General features: G+C 35.6%; 1 protein-coding gene across 9 annotated transcripts in view; it reads right to left on the reverse strand.

Annotated features, from left to right (window-relative positions):
• OSBPL8 (oxysterol binding protein-like 8) overlaps window positions 1-21,883 on the reverse strand; it is a 136,840-nt gene that overhangs the window by 7,318 nt on the left and 107,639 nt on the right. For all 9 annotated transcript variants that reach the window (XM_010833860.1, XM_010833864.1, XM_010833867.1 and 6 more), the window contains 10 exons: window positions 18,628-18,709; window positions 18,249-18,347; window positions 16,536-16,632; window positions 13,670-13,768; window positions 10,479-10,576; window positions 8,558-8,647; window positions 6,683-6,819; window positions 4,492-4,677; window positions 4,052-4,139; window positions 1,209-1,314 (listed from right to left, as the gene is read on the reverse strand). In XM_010833860.1, coding sequence (XP_010832162.1) covers window positions 1,209-1,314; window positions 4,052-4,139; window positions 4,492-4,677; window positions 6,683-6,819; window positions 8,558-8,647; window positions 10,479-10,576; window positions 13,670-13,768; window positions 16,536-16,632; window positions 18,249-18,347; window positions 18,628-18,709 — 1,082 coding nt within the window. The remainder of the gene's footprint in view (window positions 1-1,208; window positions 1,315-4,051; window positions 4,140-4,491; window positions 4,678-6,682; window positions 6,820-8,557; window positions 8,648-10,478; window positions 10,577-13,669; window positions 13,769-16,535; window positions 16,633-18,248; window positions 18,348-18,627; window positions 18,710-21,883) is intronic.

Below are 21,883 nucleotides of genomic sequence, written 5' to 3' on the forward strand. Positions count from 1 at the left end.
CTTCAAGTATCCATTCCTTCCTTTCCATTTTTGTTTAGATCTTAATCTCTCGCCAGGTCTCAGCTATCTCATTTGTAAACTTAGGATAATAATAATACTCAAAACTTACACGGTTGTAGTAATGTGTGTTTAAACAGCCATGTTAGGTACTGAATAAATGTTAGCTGATACATTATAGGTAATATAGTGGAGTAGATAAGACAATGAATTAAGGAGCCAGAATATCTGCATATATAACATATATATACTGCATTACAGGGTATATGACCTTGGGCAGGTTAACCTGTGCCTCAGTTTCCTTTACTGTGAAATGGGAACAACAGCATAAATAATATTCCCCTTTTGAGCACAATGGTACCACGTGACTCCTGCTTTTAGAAAAACTTTATTCATTTTACTCCTCTTTTATCTTGTCTACTCACCTGCATCCCTCAAGCCCAGATTGCTATCATCCATTAAAAATCCTAATAATTCATCAGAGTTCCTTTCCCCTCAAGAACCTTCCCTCAAACTGAATTCAGCTCCCTTTCCTTTAAACTCTTTACTATTTGTTATCTACTGATTTCTTAGCACTTACCATTTCTTCGTCTCTAGTATTATCTCTGTAAAACTGAGTTCCCCAGCTTTAGTGTAAGCTTAGTAAAGACTACGGCTTTAACAAAAAACCTTTATTTTCTCATAACGTCTCAGACATTACCTTAATCTTTGATTACATCTCAGTGTAGTCCAAGACAGCTTATAAATTATGTGACTTGGAAATGGCACACTTGTTAATTTAGTTCATAATTTTGATACAGTTATATTTTTACTTGTCTGTGATTTCTAAACACCACAGTAATTTACTATGAGAATGAAAACCTTCTGAAGCATGGAACTGAACCCAAAACTCGAGAAATGGTGCCTGTGCTGAATCTAGGAAACCAACAACAATTTTCCAGAAGCTAACAAGGCATAGGAGCTACTACTACTGTGGTTCTTGATTTGCATGCTTCCCCTTTTCTCATTTCTACGACTTTACCTTGTGGCCTGGTTTTGAAATTTATCTATAATCTAAAAAAGCTTTTCTTGCACATCACCCCTATCCCCTACCCAAACTTACAAATCTTCTTGAGTTAATATGAAAACCATTTTAATATATCACAGTATAGTAATATCCTTTTAAAAATTTAGACTCTTTATAATCAATAGTCTGCAATAAATATTTTTACCTTCACTTCCAGACGAGTCCTGGATGTCAGGTTCTGGGGAGGAATAGCCTTTTGCCACTTTCTTCTGTTGCCTGGTAGGCTTATGCTTCATTTTTGGGACACTAACCTGAAAGCAAAAGATCATGTTCTTATGTGAATTTGTGCTGAATTTTGTAACTAAAGATCAATGTTGTACAACTGTCAAAACTGTTCATGAGCACAATACTTAGAAATAAAAACAAATATGAAACAGTCTAATTAAAACTTAACAGGATGTGATACACTTATACAAAGTATTTCATGTTAATAGGAAATATTAATTTGGCACAAACATTGAAGAGTATAAGAAAATTTATAGTGAAGTGGTTTCCTCCCCACTGTTGATCCATATATACCCAGTCTCTCCCCCACTAAAAAGATACTCAATGCTATTAGTCTGTGTATCTTTCAAGAAATATTTTTATGCACACACAAATATGAATACAGATACCCTACTTTTCTAACTGCACAGTTAGTACATTTGGTATAATCAGAAAAGTGCATTGCCATTTCCTACTCCAGGGACCTTCCCAACCCAGGGACTCAACCCACGTCTCCTGTGTCTCCTGCATTGGCAGGCAGCCTCCTTACTGCTAGCGCCACCGGGAAGCCCAAGTTAGCACCTCTAGTTGAATGCTAATTTAACAGTGCTACTTTAAGATCAGGCCTGTTTCCAACATTACAAACATTCTCACCGAATGATGTTGGGTTTCCAACAAAAGTATTTACCTAAAAGTTTTAATAATACCTGGATAATGTAGAAAGCATCTTACAATAAATGGAAATGATATTATTGTCATGCAGAGCATAATTTAAACTTACTGTAAATATCTGAGTAAATGTACAAAATTCAAAAGTGTATTTAACCATCAATTAGGACTAAATTTTCCTTAGAATAAAATATGTGAGAAGAAACTAGAAATAGAAGGTCAAGGCAATTTATATGCTTATAAAAACATAGAATCAGTGGTCTTAAGTCTTTATTCTCATCTGTTTACTGTTCTAAATAGGAATTATCCCCAGTTAACTATGCCTTGAAATAATTTTGCAAATCTTACTCATTGGCTTCAAATTGAAATTTGTATAATTTTATTACAGAAAATAAAAAACAAGGCAGGTTCTAGATTGAGCCTACACTGTGCCCTCATATTTTAAATCATGGAAACCTAAAATTTTATAACATTTAGAATCCAAATCCACATTCTTAGAGAAGTAGGTCAAATAGTAGTTCAAGAGATTGACATGGCCTGATGCAAAGATAAGGAGATTGATAAGGCCTGGTGAGAAGTTATTTAAAATGAGACAGGGAGTCAGTAATCTAACTCTCAGTAGACAAAGATTTAATGTGATCAGTAAACTCTACTGATAGGAAATATAGATGCCCTATATGTCGCTATCATGATAGTGTTGTTAAAGGAAGAAACAAAATTTAAAATTTAAAAAACATTCTAAATTGTGATAACATGTATATATGTATACACACACCTATACACACACACATAAAATTTTTTTTTGCCATTTTAACCATTTTAGGTGTACAATTCAGTTGTATTAAGTGCATTCATAATATTTTGCAACCATCACCACTACTTCCAAAACATATTCATTATTCCAAAGAGAAACTCTGTAACAATTAAGCAGTAACCCCTATTCTCTCCTCCCTTCAGTCCCTAGTAACCTCTAATCTTTCTATGAATTGCTTATTAGATATTTTATATAAGTACAATCAAACAGCATCAATCCTTTTGTGTTTCATTTATTTCACTTAGCATGTTATTTTCAAAGTTAATTCATGATGCAGCATGTGACAGAACTTCATTCCTTTTAAAAATGGCTGAATAAAAAAAAATAGCCTGTTGTAAACATATACCATATTTTGTTTATCCATCTGTTGATGGACACTTGAGTTGGTTCTGCCTTTTGGCTATTGAGAATAATGCTGCAACAAACACTGATGTGCAAGTATATGTTTGACTCTGTTCTCAATTCTTTTGTAGTAGAATTGCTGGCTTATGCAATGTTAAGCTTTTTGAGGAACCACCAACTCGTGCTGCAAGCAGCCGCACCACTTCACATGCCCACGGGCAATGCACGAGGGTTCCAATTTCTCCACATCCTCTCAACACGTATTTTCTATTTTTAAATTATTACCATGCTAGTAGGTGTGTAGTGGCACCTCGCCTCCTTGCAGTTTTGATTCGCATTTCCCTTATGACGAATGATGCCGAGCGTCGCTTCATGTTTGTTGGACATGTGTCTATCTTCTTTGGAGAAATGTCTATTCAAGTCCTTTGTTCATCTTTCACTTGGAATGTTTGTTTTTGGTTAAGTAATGAGTCCTATATATACCCTAGGTATTAAACTCCTACGAGATCAATTATTGCAAATATTCTCTGTTGTCTTTCACTTTGATGTGCCTCCTTAGATGCACAAAAGTATTGATTTTGATGAAGTTCAATGTATCTGTTTCTTCTTCTTGTTCCTCCTGCCTTTAATGTCATTGTGTGTGTGTGTATTTATGTATCGCTTAATTTAAAAACTATTCATACTAACAATAAAAAAGAATACAGGGCCAAATAAAAGATTATGAAGATTTACTCCTTTTTTCTTCTCAGAGTTTTATAGTTTTAGCTCTTATTTTAGGTTGTGAATCCATTTGGAGTTAGTTTTTGTGTATGGTTTGAGGTAGGGGATCCAACTTCATTCTTTTACATGTGGAAATTCAGAACTATTTATTGAAGACAAAGAAGCAAAGGAAGTGCAGGAGAACTAAAGGGAGGATGTTCCTCTAGGACTGGCAGTCTAATTACTTTTTGAGTACATACCATTGGAGTGCGATGTTTCACTTTGGTCTGGATAACACCATCTTTTTCGTATTGTATCATATCATTAAGTGGGTCCCATGGTCGAGTACTACATAAATGAGAAAAACACCACTTGTTTAATGACTAAGCAAAGCACTCAAAAACTTTTTTAGAAACTTTCTGTTCTACAATTAGATTTTCAATGGTAATTATAAACTTAGCCATAAAACTAAGATCTGTTATATCTAATCTTCTGATCCTCAGCTTATTTTATAGGCTAACTATTATCACAGAGTCAGATTTATAATGAACATCAAGGGCAAAATCTCATACTTTGTGTGTGTGTGCGTGTGTGTATGCATCACTTAATTTAAAAACTATTCATACTAACAATAAAAAATCTAGAAATAAAGGCAAAAAACTATGAGATATTATTTGTAACATACTTTTTAATTACTTACTCTGCAAACTTGTAATGCCATTCTCCTGTAAGTGAGTCAAGTTCAAATAACTTGCAAGTCCACTCTTCATTTTTTGTTTTCCGCTCTCTGGCAGCTTGTCTTTGAGCTTCTTCTAAAACATACTTTTCTTGAGTAGCTTCTGTTTGGTCTTTGGCATTTATGGCTCGAGTTACCCGCTGCCAGAGTCTAATTCATGTGCAAAAATAACATTGAGAAAACAACAGAAAATCAAATCTACATGGAGTAGGTTTGAGTCCCCCTGAGAGGAAATGATGCCCATGTGGATTTTTGGCTTTGACAAAGCTAAAGCTCAGATGCTTAGAAACAAGTCAAGATATAAAAAGTAATGCCTTAAATACAGCAAGACAGTGGAGACCAATCTTTTTTCTTGGCAAGAGAAATTTATTACATGAGTTCTTAAATATACGGAAATAAATGGTGCTGACCCATGATGATACAACTCTAGTGAAGGCTCAATAATCTACATTTTTAACAAGCTCCCCAGATGATTCTTGTACATGCTGATTAAGATCCACTGGCCTCAAAGATACAAAAGTGTAATGTCATGTTTTTCAATCTTGGATGCAGCATTTGTCAGGGAATTTAAAAAATCGGAATCTATGGGAGTGGGCCCACGTATTATTTTTGTAATGTTTCCCAAGTGATTTTAATGTGCAGCCAGTGTTGAGAATCACTGATTTAACAAAAAAGACTACTTTTCTATTAGAAGTAAAATCTTTTCCCCTACTAAAGTTCAGTTTTATATTAGATACATAAAAATATATCTATATTCTACCCTTCTGGCAAGACAGTGTGTTGGGGCTGAAAAAATAAAGGCTATAGAATCAGATAATCCTAGATGTGCCACCTCGTGGCTGGGGAACTTACAGTTACTTATCTTGTCCAAAACTCACTTTCTTCATCGTAAACATATGTTAAATTATATCCATGTTTTAAAAATAGTTGTATGCCGTGGCAATGTTTCACTCTTGATGGAGAGCATCATGTGGTTATAGTAAAACAGAATTTTTTCTTTTAATGTGAACATTTTTTTAAAGTTGTTATTGAATTTGTTACAATATTGCTTCTGTTTTATTTCTTTTATTTTTTTGGCCATGAAGCATGTGGGACCTTAGTCCCCTGGCCAGGGATCAAACCCTCACCCTCTGCACTGGAAGGTCAAGTCTTAACCACTGGACTGCCAGGGAAGTTCCCTGAAACAGAATTTTTAGAACATGGCAAACTCAGTTTTTGAGTATAGAAGGAAAGTGGATGTAGACTTGAATCCTCATGAGAAGAGAATGATATGTGTGCAGAAACTCATACTGAGAAGTCAGCTGCATAATGTATATAAAGTACCTATTAGACTGTCTTTGACACAGCAGCCCCCTTCTCCTAACACAAAGAAAGGAATAGAAGAATACAACCGAGCAGTATGTATACCATATTTTTGAGGTACTTCCCTAGTGTTTCAGACAGTGAAGAATCTTCCTGCAATGTAGGAGACCTGGGTTCAATCCCTGGGTTAGGAAGATACCCTGAAGAAGGGAATGGCAACCCATTCCAGTAAAGTATACCAGATTGAGCAAGAATTTTATGATTTAAGAAAAGAAATTATGGCCTTAATTATTCTCCAACCAATAAGTCCTCTAGAAGCTGCACATCCAGTGCTGTAATTTTTGTATTTTAGAAAATAAAACAAAAGTAGATTTTGTTCTGCTCCCTCCACCTAGAGTTTCACATGCTCAACCCGGGTTAGAAAATGGCCGGATAAAAACCAAGAATCATTAGTCCCGTATTTTTCTGTCTTTTTAGTTTTCTGATCAGGGACTGAACCTGTGCCCCTTGCACCGGGAGTGAGGAGTGTTAACCACTGGACTGCTAGAGAAGACCTAGTCCCGTAATTTTATGCAAGCAAAAAAGTTTTTTTTTTTTTTTTTTAAATAGGCCCTGGAGCAGATAAGAAGAGAAAGGAAAAAAATAGGAAGCCTTAATTTAGAGCAGAAGAGCAACAGGACTTGTATTGTAATTACTTGATATTCACATACACCAAAGCAAAATCCTGTCACATCTCACAAACAGAAAACTACTTTGCTGAATTCAAACAGAAAAAAGTGATCACACTGTTGAGGGATTAAAAGAAAAAAAACTCTGGATTTTCATGAAGTTAACTGAAAAATGGTATACTTACTTCTCTGATTCAAAATCTCCCTGCTCTTCAAATTTTACAGTGTGCCTTATTAATCTCCACTGCTTAATGTCTGGTGTTGGATTCCAGAAAACCTCTGAATTATCAGTCTTTTTGTCAGTAATAAAAACTTCACTATCCTGTATTTAAAGATATTAAAAATTAATGTAAAGAATTGTCTTTATTTAAAAGGGAATTATGTAGTTCAGTAATAACCATTTCTTCTTGACACTTAATCCCAGTAAAACACATTTCTAAAACCAATACAACAAGTACTTTTCTAAAAGCCCCAAATCTCTTGTTATGAAAACATTAAGAAAGCTGTGGTACATATACACAATGGAGTATTACTCAGCCATTAAAAAGAATTCATTTGAATCAGTTCTAATGAGGTGGATGAAACTGGAGCCTATTATACAGAGTGAAGTAAGCCAGAAGGAAAAACACCAATACAGTATACTAATGCATATATATGGAATTTAGAAAGATGATAACAATAACCCTGTGTACGAGACAGCAAAAGAGACACTGATGTATGGAACAGTCTTATGGACTCTGTGGGAGAGGGAGAGGGTGGGAAGATTTGGGAGAATGGCATTGAAACATGTAAAATATCATGTATGAAACAAGATGCCAGTCCAGGTTCAATGCACGATACTGGATGCTTGGGGCTAGTGCACTGGGATGACCCAGAGGGATGGTATGGGGAGGGAGGAGGGAGGAGGGTTCAGGATGCGGAGCACATGTATACCTGTGATGGATTCATTTTGATATTTGGCAAAACTAATACAATTATGTAAAGTTTAAAAATAAAAAAAAAAAAACAAAACATTAAGATTAAATATACAATACTTGTCCTTAAAAGTCTGGTTGAATAGACAAAAAGTTTGTGAGTTTTCACAAGTTTCACTTAATATCTGAATCGTCAAAGTAGCATAGTGTTTGCTATAGGTACTGTAGACCAGTATGAGGTGCTGCAGACTACCTGCGTATTCAATATATGTGGAAAAAACTAAGAGCGTTTCTTGCATTAAAAATCTGAGCACAATCTCATAAATTTCATTTTTTTAAAAAGAGTTCTATCTTTCTTCCAAATGATATTCAGATAAAAGTAAATTCTAAAAATAACAGAGCATTGTGACTTCTAAGTTGAGTTTTTAGGTCTACCTTCATTTTAACATCATATTTCCCATCATTTCTGATTATAATGCAGAAAAAAGCATATACTAGAGTTAACAGTTAGAATGCATTTGGCACTAGCATGATATGATCCTTTTTTTTTATTAATTTAATAAGCTCCTCTTAGAAAAATTACATAAATGTGAATTTAGGTCATCAGAGAAGTAAATAAAAGCCACTGTTCTCAAAAAACATTTTATCTTTTCCCAGTTCCTCAGAAGGAACTAGAACTCTTCCTGGAAATGCCTCTTCTGGTGAGAGGCAGTATACTGTGGTGTGTAAGCACAGCCTTGGAACCAAAGTGTCTAGGCTGGGAATCTTACTTCACCACTCTGAACCAATTATTTAAATTCTCTGTGCCTCAGTGTCCTCCTCTGTAAAATGGGGACAAAATAATAACACTCACCTCGTAAGATCACTATATTAAATGAGTTAATATAAGTAACATTTTTAAACAATGCACTCCATAATAAGTGATATAAAAATGTCAGCTATTTTTATTGATTTAAGGTTTTAGAAAGCTCAAATATTAAACTAAATATTACTGATAACAGAGCAACACCAAAATATTTAAGTTGAAGCTTACGTTGAATAGTCATGCTTTTAGAAATGGAATAAGTGAACTTATAAAATCTGATGTTTAATTTTTTCCCACTGAATAAAATTCTTTTTGTAAAGCTAAAATATAAAAATACTTACCCAATGTCCTTCCAAAGTAGCTAGTACTTCTTTTCCCAATTTTAGTTTACCTGATATTTGATTAACACAGTCACTACTACCTAGAAATGGCTTTTAAAAGAAAAAATGTTGAAGAAACATTTTACTTTTAATATATTTACATACAATGTAGACAAAAAAACAAAAACAAAAAACCAACCAAAAAAGTGACTGTATAACTATTCTGTGCTGTTGAGGCACAAACGGTGAAATACTGACTCAAATTTTAGTCAGATATATTCAGTAAAAATTTTAAATGTACTGCTGTGTGTAAACAGATAAAAGCAGACTATACAGGTCCAAGTAAACACGCTAAGAGAGCTGACACTGAAGTAACTGGCCCGTGTCTTGGGCTCTCTCGACGCAAGACTGCACTCTATCCCTGCTGCAGTATTTTACACAACAACAACTCAGTAAACATAAGAGACTAACTCATATATTTAATAGGAACTCCTCCTTTAAAACAAACCAATAAAACAACACGCAATCCAAATACTTCTGAAATTCAATTAGAAGAAAAGACCTTCTCAGTCATGATTTTCAGTATCATTTGCCAAGAAGGAAAAAAATCAAAGGGCACTGCATCAGATAATACTTAAAGAGATCCTTTTTATTAGAGCAAAGCTGCTGATCTGCTGGATATCAAGATAGCTGATACTTACAACTAATATTTGGTTGTAAGCATTAAATAATTCATAGAAATATTTTTATCTAAAAATAATGCTGTGCTACATCAACAAATAATGCTGTGAAAGGATCTTAAATTTCCCTTCCAGGCTGAGGCAGACAGAATTTTCCAAAGATGACCTCAACTATATCTCTCCTCCCTCCTCAGCCCACACGCTCTTCCTCAGTGAGAGCCTGGCATCCATCCTCTCGCTGAGAAATGGTGGTCTATATCCCTTCCCCTTGCATTTAGGTGGGTTTGTAACTCTTCTACTAGTAGAGAATGGTGGAAATGATGTAATTTGATTTCTGAGGCTAGGTCATGGACAGCAATGTATCTTCTGTCTTGCTCACAAGGACACTTGTACTTGGAATCCTGAGCCCAGCAGAAGTCTAACTATATGAAAGTCCCCTTGATGTGAGGAAGACAAGATCACATGCTCAGATCTGCAGTCCCAGTCTTTCAGTCACTTCAACATTACTTACATGTCATCAGTCATGTAAGTGATGAGCTTTCAGATGTATGGAGCCCCCAACTGTTAAGTCTCTCACAGCCTGCCTAACTGTTGCCCCAGGCATCATGCAGCAGAGACAAGCCATCCCCAATATGCCCTGTCCAAATTCCTGGCCCACAGAACCATTAAGAAACAGAACACAGTTGTTTCTAAGCTTGCAAATTTCAGAATATGTTAAGTCAGAAATAATAAGTAATACAAATCCTTCAATGTACACAGCTATAGCTCAAGCTGATACATACTTCTTTTCAGATATATATTTTTTGGTATTCTGTAAAGCAGTGCTTCAATTTACTAAGAAATTTCCATTCATTCTCTTCTTAAATTTCCTATGGACTTACCTGATAGCTCAGTTGGTAAAGAATCTGCCTGCAATGCAGGAGACCCCAGTCAATTCCTGGGTTGGACAGATCCCCTGGAGAAGGGATAGGCTACCCACTCCAGTATTCTGGCCTGGAGAATTCCATGGACAGTATAGTTCACGGAGTTGCAAAGAGTCAGACACGACTGAGAGACTTTCACTCACTCACTCACTCGCCAACAGTTTTATTAACTAAGAAAATCCAGCTTTCTATTGATTTGAATCTTCCAAGGCTGCCTTTTCATTAATTCTGTGTTCTTATATTTAGTTTTCAAATAGGAACAAAATTGCGCTCTTTGTTCAATATTTATAGCATAGCTCCTCTTTAACTAGGTGATACCTCCTATCATTCTCTACTAACCTTTAGTTTGAATTCAAGTATTGCACTGTATCCAGTTTTTTGACATGTAATATTGACTGTTCCACCAAGCTCCAGTGTCATTGTGCCATAAAGAATTCCTAAACAACAAAAAAAAATTTTTGACAAAAGTTTGAAGAGACACTGGCTTATCATAAGCAGAACTTTATAATTTAATCTCCTTCTAGTAGAAACTAATAATCCAAGAGGATTCTATCCTATCCAATAACAATCTATAATATACACACAAAGTTGGTTCTGAAAGATTTAAAAAGATAATAGTTGATCCACATTATCTGCAGATTCTACATTTGCAAATTAATACTCTCACTAAAATACCTTTTTCTTTTTTTTTAAAGCTGTACCACACAGCATGTAGGATCTTAGTTTCCAGTTCCCCCACTAAGCATCAAACCCATGCCCCCTGTAGTGAAAGTCAAAGTCCTAACCATGGAATTCCCTATTCCCACCAGGGAATTCCCTATTCTCACCAAAATAAGTTAGTAGTCCCTACCCAGAGCATTTTTTTATTTTTGCAGTCATTCATGGATGTGTGCAGAGTGGGTGAAATATTTGAATTGTCCAATGCGCACACTGGAGTTGAAGTCAAACAAGGCGAGATGCTGACTTCTGGTTTCACTGCTTATGCAGAGTCTTTTATGCAGTGTATTCAGTGCCACATTTTTGTACTTCTTGTTGGTGATTTTACTATTTACAATCCCCCAAACGTAGTGCTAAAGTGCTCTTTGGTGTTCCTAAGCACAGAAGACTGTGATGTGCCTTACAGAGCGAATATGTGTGTTAATGCTTGGTTTAGGCATGCGTTATAGTGCTGCTGGCTATTAATTCCATGTTAATGAATCAAAAACATATGCCACGATAAAGAAAGCAATCCTTGTCTCGAAAGAATCTGCCTGCAATGCGGGAAACCTGGGTTTGATCCCTGGGTTGGAAGATCTCCTGGAGGAGGGCATAGCTCCATTCCAGTATTCTTGCCTGGAGAATCCCCATGGACAGAGGAGCCTGGCGGGCTACAGGGCATGGGGGGTCACACATTGACTGAGCGACTAAGCACACAAATAAAAACAAAGTTATGTTTTGACTGGGTAATGAAAATACAGTGACAGAAGGCTCACGAGAACCTCACCATGTGTTTCCTCTAGGAGCAATAGTTTGGCATTCATTAATTTCACATTGGAGTGTAACAATAAGCGTAACAATAAGCATTACGGTGACATTATAAAAAGTACTGCAAACAACAATAATCAACTGTGTAAGATAAATTTAAAAATCTCCCCATTTTGGCACTTGACTAAAAGCTGGGGAAATTCTGAGTTTGATGAGTTAAACAGCCTGTGTGTATGTGTATGTTCTTGGACTAATTTCCATAGTTTGTATATTTTTACCATGTATGCACAGAAACTATATAAGCTCATTTTGCATAAATCATACTATAACAGGTCTTTCTTCAATTTGATTTTTTAAACAACATTTCAGATTGAATTTTTAAAAATTTAAAAAATTTCATACAATTTTTAAAAGATTATTTTCCATTTACAGTTATTACAAAATCTTGGTTATTTTCCCCATGTTGTATACACATCCTTGAGCCTATCTTACACCCAATAGCTGTGCCCTCTACTTCCCGACCACTAAAATCCACTCCAACTGGTAACCACTAGTTTGTTGTCTATATCTGCCAATCTGCTTCTTTTTTTTGTTATATTCACTAGTTTGTTGTATTTTTTAGATTCCATGTATAAGTGATACACTGTATTTGTCCTTCTCTATCTGACTTTACTTCTTAGCATAATGCCTTCCAAGTTGGACTGAACTCCCATGGCAGTGTTTAATATGTAAATACACAGTGCTAATTTTCAAGAGAGGAACAGACTATGCAGTGTTTCCAAGTTATTTGACTATGGAATTCTTGCTTTATAAAATAATTGGAGACTACTGATTTAGGGAACACATCTTAGAAAATATATACAAAGGTAGAAAATAATAACTTCCTCATTCACAAGAGGCTATAATTTCCTTTTTTCCCTGCAATATAAGCAGTGCTATGAAAAGTTTTCCCTGTTGCTATTTAGGTCTGGCATCAGGTATTTATCTACATAAAATATCATTTTACTTATTCCAAAATTTAAAAAATATATTTATCAAATCATGATTTCAAGTGTTTCACTTCCTGCTTATTTCAAGAACCACATGTGAAGCTCCAAGAATCATCCAGCCTCAGGCCACAAGTTGGCACTCTTGGGCTTAGTACCAGGTAGATTCATGGTACAATGGATGGGCTCAAATAGCCCAGAGCTTAGTCTCAGCATTCTTACTAACTAGCTGGTCTGGTTTTAGGTAAGATTCCTAACCCTTACAAGTTTTTTCATCTGTGAAATGAGGCCATATTAAGTAATTTCTATGTTGTCATGAATCAGTTCCTAAAATAGAGGATAATTACCCTAAAAAGCTATTTTAAGAAATGGGTTGGAAAGGATGGTATAGGTAATGATGGAGCACAGTGTTTAAGATGATGCCATATAGAACTACAGTACAGACTGCAGAGCTTGTGCTAACCTCTTTCTGCCTTGTTTGCTTGTCCATCAAACAAAGATAATATTACCTAATTTATAGGGCTACTGGAATGATTAGATGTGTTTATAAATGTAGAGTGCACAGAATAGTTGAATGCCTGTCCTGTCCTGATAGTTATTATTTAATATCTTTATCTGTACACTGAATAATGAGAGAAAAGCATAATACATTAATTTTTAAGAAATTGCCAAATAAGGATAAGAAAAAATTTTAAGGAGCCTGTTATAGTGAAAAGCAGTAAATTAACATTTAAGGAATGGGTAATGGTACAAAAAAATGAAAATCACTTTCAAAGATTCTGAAATAATAGTCTCATCAAATTTTGCAACTTGCAGATAAGGCAAATGAAATTCCATTATTATAAATTAGTCTCTACCAAACTAATATACATGTCACAGAAAGTCTATTGTGGTGAATTAATTCACCATAGAAGTATTCAGCAGATGATAACAATGATCTTGCGTATCTGTAAATCAAGGACACTTTCAAACAAAAGGCCAAGTAACTCCATCAATCTCAAAACATAACAAATTACAGTCAAATACATTTACTTACAAAGAAGATTTAGGGGAAATCTAACAAGTATAGAAAATATTTACCTTTACAATGAGCATATGGCATTGTCATTACATAATCTTCACCTCTATTCAAGAAAGTTAACCGTGCCTCTCCTTCTAATATTGCAGATAATGAGTTTCCTGAAATAAATATTGCTTATTAAATTTAACAGAAAATAATTTAACCATTCCAAAACAAACTAAACATATTGAGGACATCTATCAGATATCTACAGTAGAGGGAAATTTACAACTTAAATTAGAAAACAAGAAAAATTCAAATCAGTGATCCGACTTTTGACCCTATGAAATTAGAAAAAGAACTAATTAAATTCCAAGTAGGTAGAAGAAAGGAAATAAGGATGAGCAGACATCAGTGTATAAAGTGGACAGATAATTCAGAAAATTAGGGAAGCCAAGAATTGATACAGACAGATCAAAATAAAGAACACAAATCAGGAACAAAATGAGCAGAATCGCGACAGAGCCTACAGACACTGAAAAGAGGGTAAGAGAATACTGTGGATGATTTTACGACAGTAAATTTGAGATCCCCCTCTCTGGCCCTTTTCCTTTTCAGATTCCCATTCTCTGTCCAGTGGCCATGGTTTCTTCGAATTCAGCGTTTGGTGCTCCAGGCTGGAAAGGCTGCAATGTTTCTACCCGCTTACCCTGTTGACCGTACGTAACCTGAAGCTGAGAAGCAAGGGTTCATTCTGGGTGATTTCTGACCTATGACTGTGGACTCCCACTGAATTTGCCTGCATCTGCTCTCTCTTTAATACCTTCAGGCAGCTGCCTTTGGTATTAGGGCCAGAGGTACAGAGAAGGATGGTCCAGGAGGGCTTTATTCAGGCATTGTTGTCCATATACATTTTTAACACAGTAAAACCACACAGATCTTTTGTATTCAACTGTATACATGTACTGGCTTATCATTAAATCATTTATCTTTTATGATATAGTATTCATAGCCATATTATATCTTAAAATAACTGTTTCCTTATTTTAGAGGAAATATGTGTTCTTCATGAGCAAGTTGAAAAATCAAAAGATAATTATCCATAATTCTATAATTCAGGTTAATCATGAAATCTTGATTTTTTTTCCTAAACATGAATGCATGTTTACTTTTACTTTAAAAACATGAATACTTTTAAAGTAGAGGTGACTCAGAGCATAGATGTATTCTGCTTTTCATTTAACATTGTATCATAAGCTATTTCAGATTATAGTGTACATTAGAATTACCTGAGGAGATTGTAAAAATTACATTCTTGAGCCCAGTGATTTTGATTTGGTAAGTCAAGACTGGGGTTCAGAATTCCAAAATCTTAACTCGTATTCTGATTATGAAATTGACGGTTCATGCATACTATTTGAAAAACAAGAGCAGCTGTCCCAAATGATGATAAATTATTTAACCCATAGCTAAGTACCTATATTTCACCTGCTCCACAAAATATAAGAAACCCATTTAAAAATAAATGGTTCTTAGGGCAAAGACTAGTGGTACAAGAAAAAAACAGACCAACAGACCTGAGAAGACAGAACCTGAAATAGAAAATAATGACACTAAAAATCATTTATAAATAGACACTGAGAAAATTAATTGGCTTTTAGGAAAAGAAAGTTGTGTTCTTGCTTCACTCCATTCACAATATACACATCAAAGTAAATTCCAGGCAAATTAAAGATCAATGAAAGCATAAAAGTATAAGAATATATAAGTGAATTATTACATAAGCTGAAGTGAGAAAGGATTTTTCTGTGACATCAAAAGCAAAAACCATCAAAGGAAAAACTGATAATTTAGTACATCAAAATGTCAAGAGGCTACTTGTTAAGAGGAATACACTCTGCCCAGATGTCATTAAATTTAGCTTAATTTAGATTCAAGAAAATGCACCAATTCCTAAAATAAAATAAATTATCAAACTCTCCAAGCAAGAAGTTTTTATATGAGGATGTCAATAACCAAAGAAGAAATGAAGAAGTTACAAAAAAAACTGCCCCTACAAAGTCTGAACTTAGTAAATTCTTTCAAATTACAAAGGAACAGATAGCTCTGATATACACAACTATATTCACTATAACACTGAAAAAAAGAAGGCTAGCTGCAAGTAATCCTGGAAAGTGTAGCTGGTACTCAATAAAAATTCTACAAGGGTAGAACACACATTCACAAAAGCTATCTACACTATAGCCAGGGAAGGGACATGAAGAGATGAAGGGTACAGTGGGGAAAAACTCAAATACATGCACTTTCAGAAGAAAATGATCACACTCTGAAACAAGCGGAATATAAAACTAGGCAAAAAAAATCAAACTCAAAAGCCAAACAAAAAGCATCAAGCGATGCTCTGCTTGTTTGAATTGTCACAGGTCTTAGATTAAGATTTCCTACTGTACATATTTATTTTCCTTTTTTTTTCTTTTACAAAAGTTTTTAGTAGTATGTTACTTGACTCAAGGTAAAAATATCATTACTTTCAATATTGGACTCTGGACAAGTATTCTAACTATATTTAGATTCTCTCTCTCTCTAGTCAAAGACTAAATCAAAAGATCAACCCCTCAGGTACAGTGAGATGAAACAAAAAATCTTAGTAGAGCTAAAGGCAAAAGAAATATATTGTGGGCCAAAATGGCGAGCTACAGTGGACAGTCATTATTCTGTCTTTTGATAAGTGGTGTTTGCAGTAAATTTACACATAGATGAAACCTCTATTTATGAATGAGCAAAGAAAAACAACAAAAACGAAAAGGCATTATCCAAGTAAAACTGTTACTTAAAATGACATACAATCCCTTGCTGAAAACAGTACAAGACATTGTCTAACTTAAAGCTCACCAGAAAATACTACATCCCAGAAAAGTGTATAGGTTGAGCCATGGGTAGACTCACCGTAGAACTTGGACTTGGCCAGGATACTACCACTAAGGCAAAATCCATCTTTTCGGTTACTGACATAAAAGGCAGATATTGGTGGATGATGAGACACCTATTGGATACAGGAAACATACATGAAAATATAATAATTCTAAGCATATTACTGTGATATTATACAAAGCTCAAGTCTTAGAAGTATATTCTAATAATGAATTAAAAGAAATATTTGGTAAGTATTTAACAGTAAAATTAAATACTGATGAGTGTAGGAACCAATCTCCAAGATGTGTCTCAAGGAAACCCACCTCCTGGTGTCCACAGCAGTAGACGAGCTCCCGGGTCAGTTTGTGTGGAAGTCATAGTATGTTACCTCTGAAACTGGGCTATAAGGCAGCGTGTATCTTGGTGTGTGCACGTCTCTCTCAAATCATTAGCTCTGAACAGCCAGCTTCCATGTTGTGAACAACTATGGAGAGGCCCATGTGATAAGGTACTGACCTCCTTGCAAAAGCCATGCGATGACCTTGGAAGCAGAAGCCTTCAGAAGATTGCAAAGCTGGCTGACATCCTGACCTCAACCTCAGGAGAGATCCTGAGCCAGAACCACCCAGCTAAACAGCTCTCAGATCCCTAACCTTATTATACGATGTAGTAAGTGCTTGTTGTCTTACGCCGCTGAGTTTTGAATTTGTTACACAACAATGAATAACTAATACAATGCCTACTCTTCATGTAGATTACTGAATAGACCTAAGAAGCTAACAAAAGCATTAACAAATGTGTCATTTTAATAATTAATATTTTGATACATATACATCTTAAGGTTTCTAAAATGAGCCAAAGGTAAAATTAATCACTTCTCAAGCTTTTCAACTTAGTGAAGAATTACAGCAAACTAAAATGCAATCATTTAAAAAACTAATACAGATAAAGTGCTTTCAATCTGAGGAGTACATCAAAATTTATTGGGAAGATGAAGGTTTCTCAAATAACACATTGTATTCTCATCCTCCTTACATTCCCTATATTAAAGGTAAGCAGGCCAGAATTTATTTACATGAATATCTGGGAAGAAATAGGGTTGGAGAATTAAATTTAAAAATAATGAGGCAAAAAAGTGCAATATCAGGTTATCTAATTGTGAATGCACAGATCAGACTACTGTGGAGTGCTTACAAAGGCAGGTGAGTGCAAGTCGCTCAGTGGTATCTGACTCAGTGACCCCATGGACTAAATGGTCCATGGAATTCTCCAGGCCAGAATACTGGAGTGGGTAGCTGTTCCCTTCTCCAGGGGATCTTCCCAAACCAGGGATCGAACTCAGGTCTCCCACATTGCAGGCAGATTCTTTACCAGCTCAGCCACCAGGGAAGCCCCAAAAGGCCAGCAATGTAAGATAAATTTAGAAAGATACAGAGGACCCTGAATGTTAGAGAAATGGCTTTAAATTTGACTCAGGAATTGGAGAACCACTGAAGTATCCAGCCACAAAACAAACAAACAAACAAACAGCAAAGCAAGAAAAATAAAGACTCATTTTGATTACAGGATTCTATGAGTGTAAGAGTATGGTATTTAGTAGTTGTCAGTATTAAGAGGTTAAATGCTTATCAAATGTTCACTAATAAGAAAGGTTAATCAACAGTGAGTTTACTGAGTTAATATTTTCTCTAAAAAAAATCTTAACTTCCAAATCAGTTTTCCTTCTATAACAAGCATTTCTAATACCTGTTCAGCAATATAAAAAGTTTTGCTGTTTGTTCTGGGATGAATCCACAAACAACGGAAAGTCTCACCAAGTATAGGATTATAAGGTTTCTTCAGTCCCTAGTAAAAAACATACAAGTTTCAAATTATAAACATGGAAGATTCAAAGTACTAAGTTAAACCAGTCAAGATGGGCTTAACTGTATCATCTGAGAATTATCCTTATAAAATTATAATGACATGAAATAAAACTAAATGACTTCAATCAGAATATAGGTCTAAACAAGTATTTTGAAATTTTGCTAACTGAAAGAGGGCTTGCATAGTAATTATTCATAAATAATCTAAGATAACCCCCCCAAAATATATAAGGCTAAAGAAAGTAAAACATAAACACTACCTTTGGCTTTTTATAGAATCCTGACAAATACCATTTCACTACTTTCTTCAAACGGAAATAAGGATTTTCTTCAAGAGCAGCCCTAAAAAACAAAATGACAACATGCAAAAATTTTATAGAACATATCACTAAGTCTCCCTAATATTAATGAAGCCAACAACTGAATATGAAATGATAGGAAAGTACACAATTCATATTTAAAACAGATGGTAAAAGTAACCATGTCAATCAGTATGCAAGAGTCATTTTGCATAATCTAGTTATTTTTCTCCCCATTTTTCTTATTATTTGATATATTGCCCCAGCCTCTGCTTAAGTAGTTTTTGAAAAGTCTCTAAACCAAGGTTTCTCAACTCGGGTTCTATAGAACCCTAGATATTGCTAGAGTTCTATTTGAAATTGTGATTGAAAAAAATAAAAATAGATTCTGAGACTCACACACTGCATGATCCCTAGCATTTGCAATGATGAAGCAATGGCCAAGCAGTCTTGCTAATGATTTCATTAGAAGTCTTTGGTCCTTTTGTCAGAAAAGGACCACGTGCACTTGATCTAGCCTATTTTCAGCTGGTGATGTTAATTAGAAGCGATCAATAGTAGCTGGTGAGCGCTATAGTACATCAGCCTCTTCCATGAAATTGCCTCTCTGAAGCACATGACTATGTCCCTTTTAGTCCCTAGTATAAAATACAGAAGTTTCAAATCACCAATATGGAAGACAAAATAACTTATATCAATCAAAAAGGTTTTAATCCCATCTTTAGACTTGAATCTCCCCTATTTGCTACCAACTGATTTTCCAGAGTTATTTAATAACTACCAATTTAATAGATAAAGAACAATTTTCATTTTAAAAGAGACAGTTTTAGAAGCTATGACTCACCTGTCCCCTTGCCCTTCTGCTATTGCTGGAAATAGTAAAACACTGATTGTGTTGTTTTTCAGAAGTCAATCTGAGAAGTTTCATACATATACATACACACACACACAAACATAGCAATTTAACTATTTATACTACTCCCTTTAAGCATGTCTAAAGGTCCAATATGGTGATTTTTGAGATAAAGTGTGAGATGGAGGAGGCTAGGCCTAGGCTTGCTGACAACTGTGCAACTTAAAGTCATTGAACTTTTCGGGAGTTTTCCCTCTGATTGTGCTCTTCTTTTCTTGCTTTAAATTCTCTTATTATGAAATTTATTTAAAACTTAACATGCATGTAGAATACATAGTTCAAACTCCAAAGCAATATAAAAAAGTATACAGTCTTGCCATTGCCCCATGGCTCCATGTTCTTCCTACTTAACCTACCATAGGCAACTTTCTTTTAAAAATGTTTCTTTTTATGCACAGTTTTCTTAGAGCATAAAGAAGTAAATATAATATATAGCCTTTTTCTTTAAAAGGGAGAGGAAACAATGCATTCTTTTGTACTTTCGTACTTTGCTTTTATTTTTTTTTAACATACACACACACATAAAATCCTGATGATCCCTCTAAATCAGTCTTAGTGTGATAAGCTCTTCCTTAGTGTGGATATACCATACATTACTTAACCAGTCAACTGTGGCTGGACACTTGAGTTATGTAATCTTTTGCTATTTCAAGCCCTGCTGCCACAATTTTGTATGTGTATCATTTTGTATATGTAGACTTGTATCTGTAGGAATTATTCTCAGATGTAGGATTACTGGACAAAGGACTGAATGCACTGACATAATTTTGGTAAATACTGCCAGGTTTCTTTCAAAGGCACCGTGCAAGTCTGGATGAGCCAGCAGCAGTCTATGAGCACCTGCTGCCCCTCACAGCCTCCCCAATACTTTGTGTTGCCTGAAGTGCAATCTCTCAATTTGGGGAAATGGGCATCTCTGAAGATCTTATTGTGATTCATCAGAACCTGCCTCATATTTTGAGAGAGATAAGTTTCTAGGTAGATAAAAAAGGAGAACTGAGGTACAAGAAAATTTAGATTTTTGGTCAATGAGATGGATGAAAAAATAGATCTTACTATGGTTTGAATTTGCACTTTTCTTATTTAAAGTTAAGATTACATGTTTAAGGAAGTGTCTCTATTGTGTGTGTTATCACTCAGTCGTGTCCAACTCTGTGTGACCCCATAGACGGTAGCCCACCAGGCTCCTCTGCCTGTGGGATTCTCAGACAGCAAGAGTACTGGAGTGGGTAGCCATTCCCTTCTCCAGAGGATCTTCCTAACCCAGGGAGTGAACCTGGGTCTTATGCATTGAAGGCAGATTCTTTACCACCTGAGCCACCAGGGAAGCCTTAAGAATCTGCCTGCAGTGCAAGAGACCTGGGATCGATCCCTGGGTTGGAAAGATCCCCTGGAGAAGGGAATGGCTACCCACTCCAGTATTCTTGCCTGCAGAATTCCTTGTTCCTATACTTCATTTTTAAACTTCCTGGTCATTTCTTCCATTCTTTTTTCTATTAAGTTATTGATCATTTTCATTCACTAGTTAAGAACTCTTTTTATTTTAGGGAGCTTAACACTTCATGTATGATTTAATTTGCAAAAATCTCCCACAGTTTTATCAATTATCCTTTGAATCAGCTTATGCTTTTTTTCCTTGCAATATTCATTAATAAACTAATTCACTAATAAACTGAATAAAGATACTGATGAAGAATCTAAAAATCCGGTCACAAGGCCAGAACCTTGTATCTCAGAAAACACAGCGCCTTGAAACTGCTGCTGGAATGGGGGCAGCAGGTGGAACCTTGAAAAGTATGGTTCTTCAAGAAACTGCTGGGAAGGAGGCAGGCAGATCCTCCTCCACCTCCTTCAGGCCTGCCTTTTTCAGAATTACACCCAGGATCAGCTGGCAGGAAGAAAAACAAAGAGAGTGGGGATTTATGCCATGAGCCAGCAATTGGCAGGGTGTTCCAGATGCAATAAGCTGCACACGCCTTATTGTGTACAGAGAGGATAGCACAGACACAAGCAGAAGCCCCAGCACAGGACCTGCATGAGGACTCAGGTGAGGAGAACACAGAACGCCAACCAGCTCTCCCTGTGCTGGGTTAGCACACAGGTCAGGGAGCCTGTGATGGCAGTGCTGTCAAGGCAGAGGCAGAATTCCTGTCTTCCTCAAGCTTGCGATCACCCCATTTGACCTCATAAATAGAAACATCACAGCAAAGCATTAAACTTACTTCTTATTAAGGTCAACTATACTAGTGGTGGAGAAGAGAGAACAGGATCTCATCAGAGCTTGATTTTGGTACAGCATAACAT

The sequence above is a fragment of the Bison bison genome, unplaced genomic scaffold (assembly GCF_000754665.1).
Source record: "Bison bison bison isolate TAMUID 2011002044 unplaced genomic scaffold, Bison_UMD1.0 scf7180017863950, whole genome shotgun sequence".
Taxonomy (NCBI): Eukaryota; Metazoa; Chordata; class Mammalia; order Artiodactyla; family Bovidae; genus Bison; species Bison bison.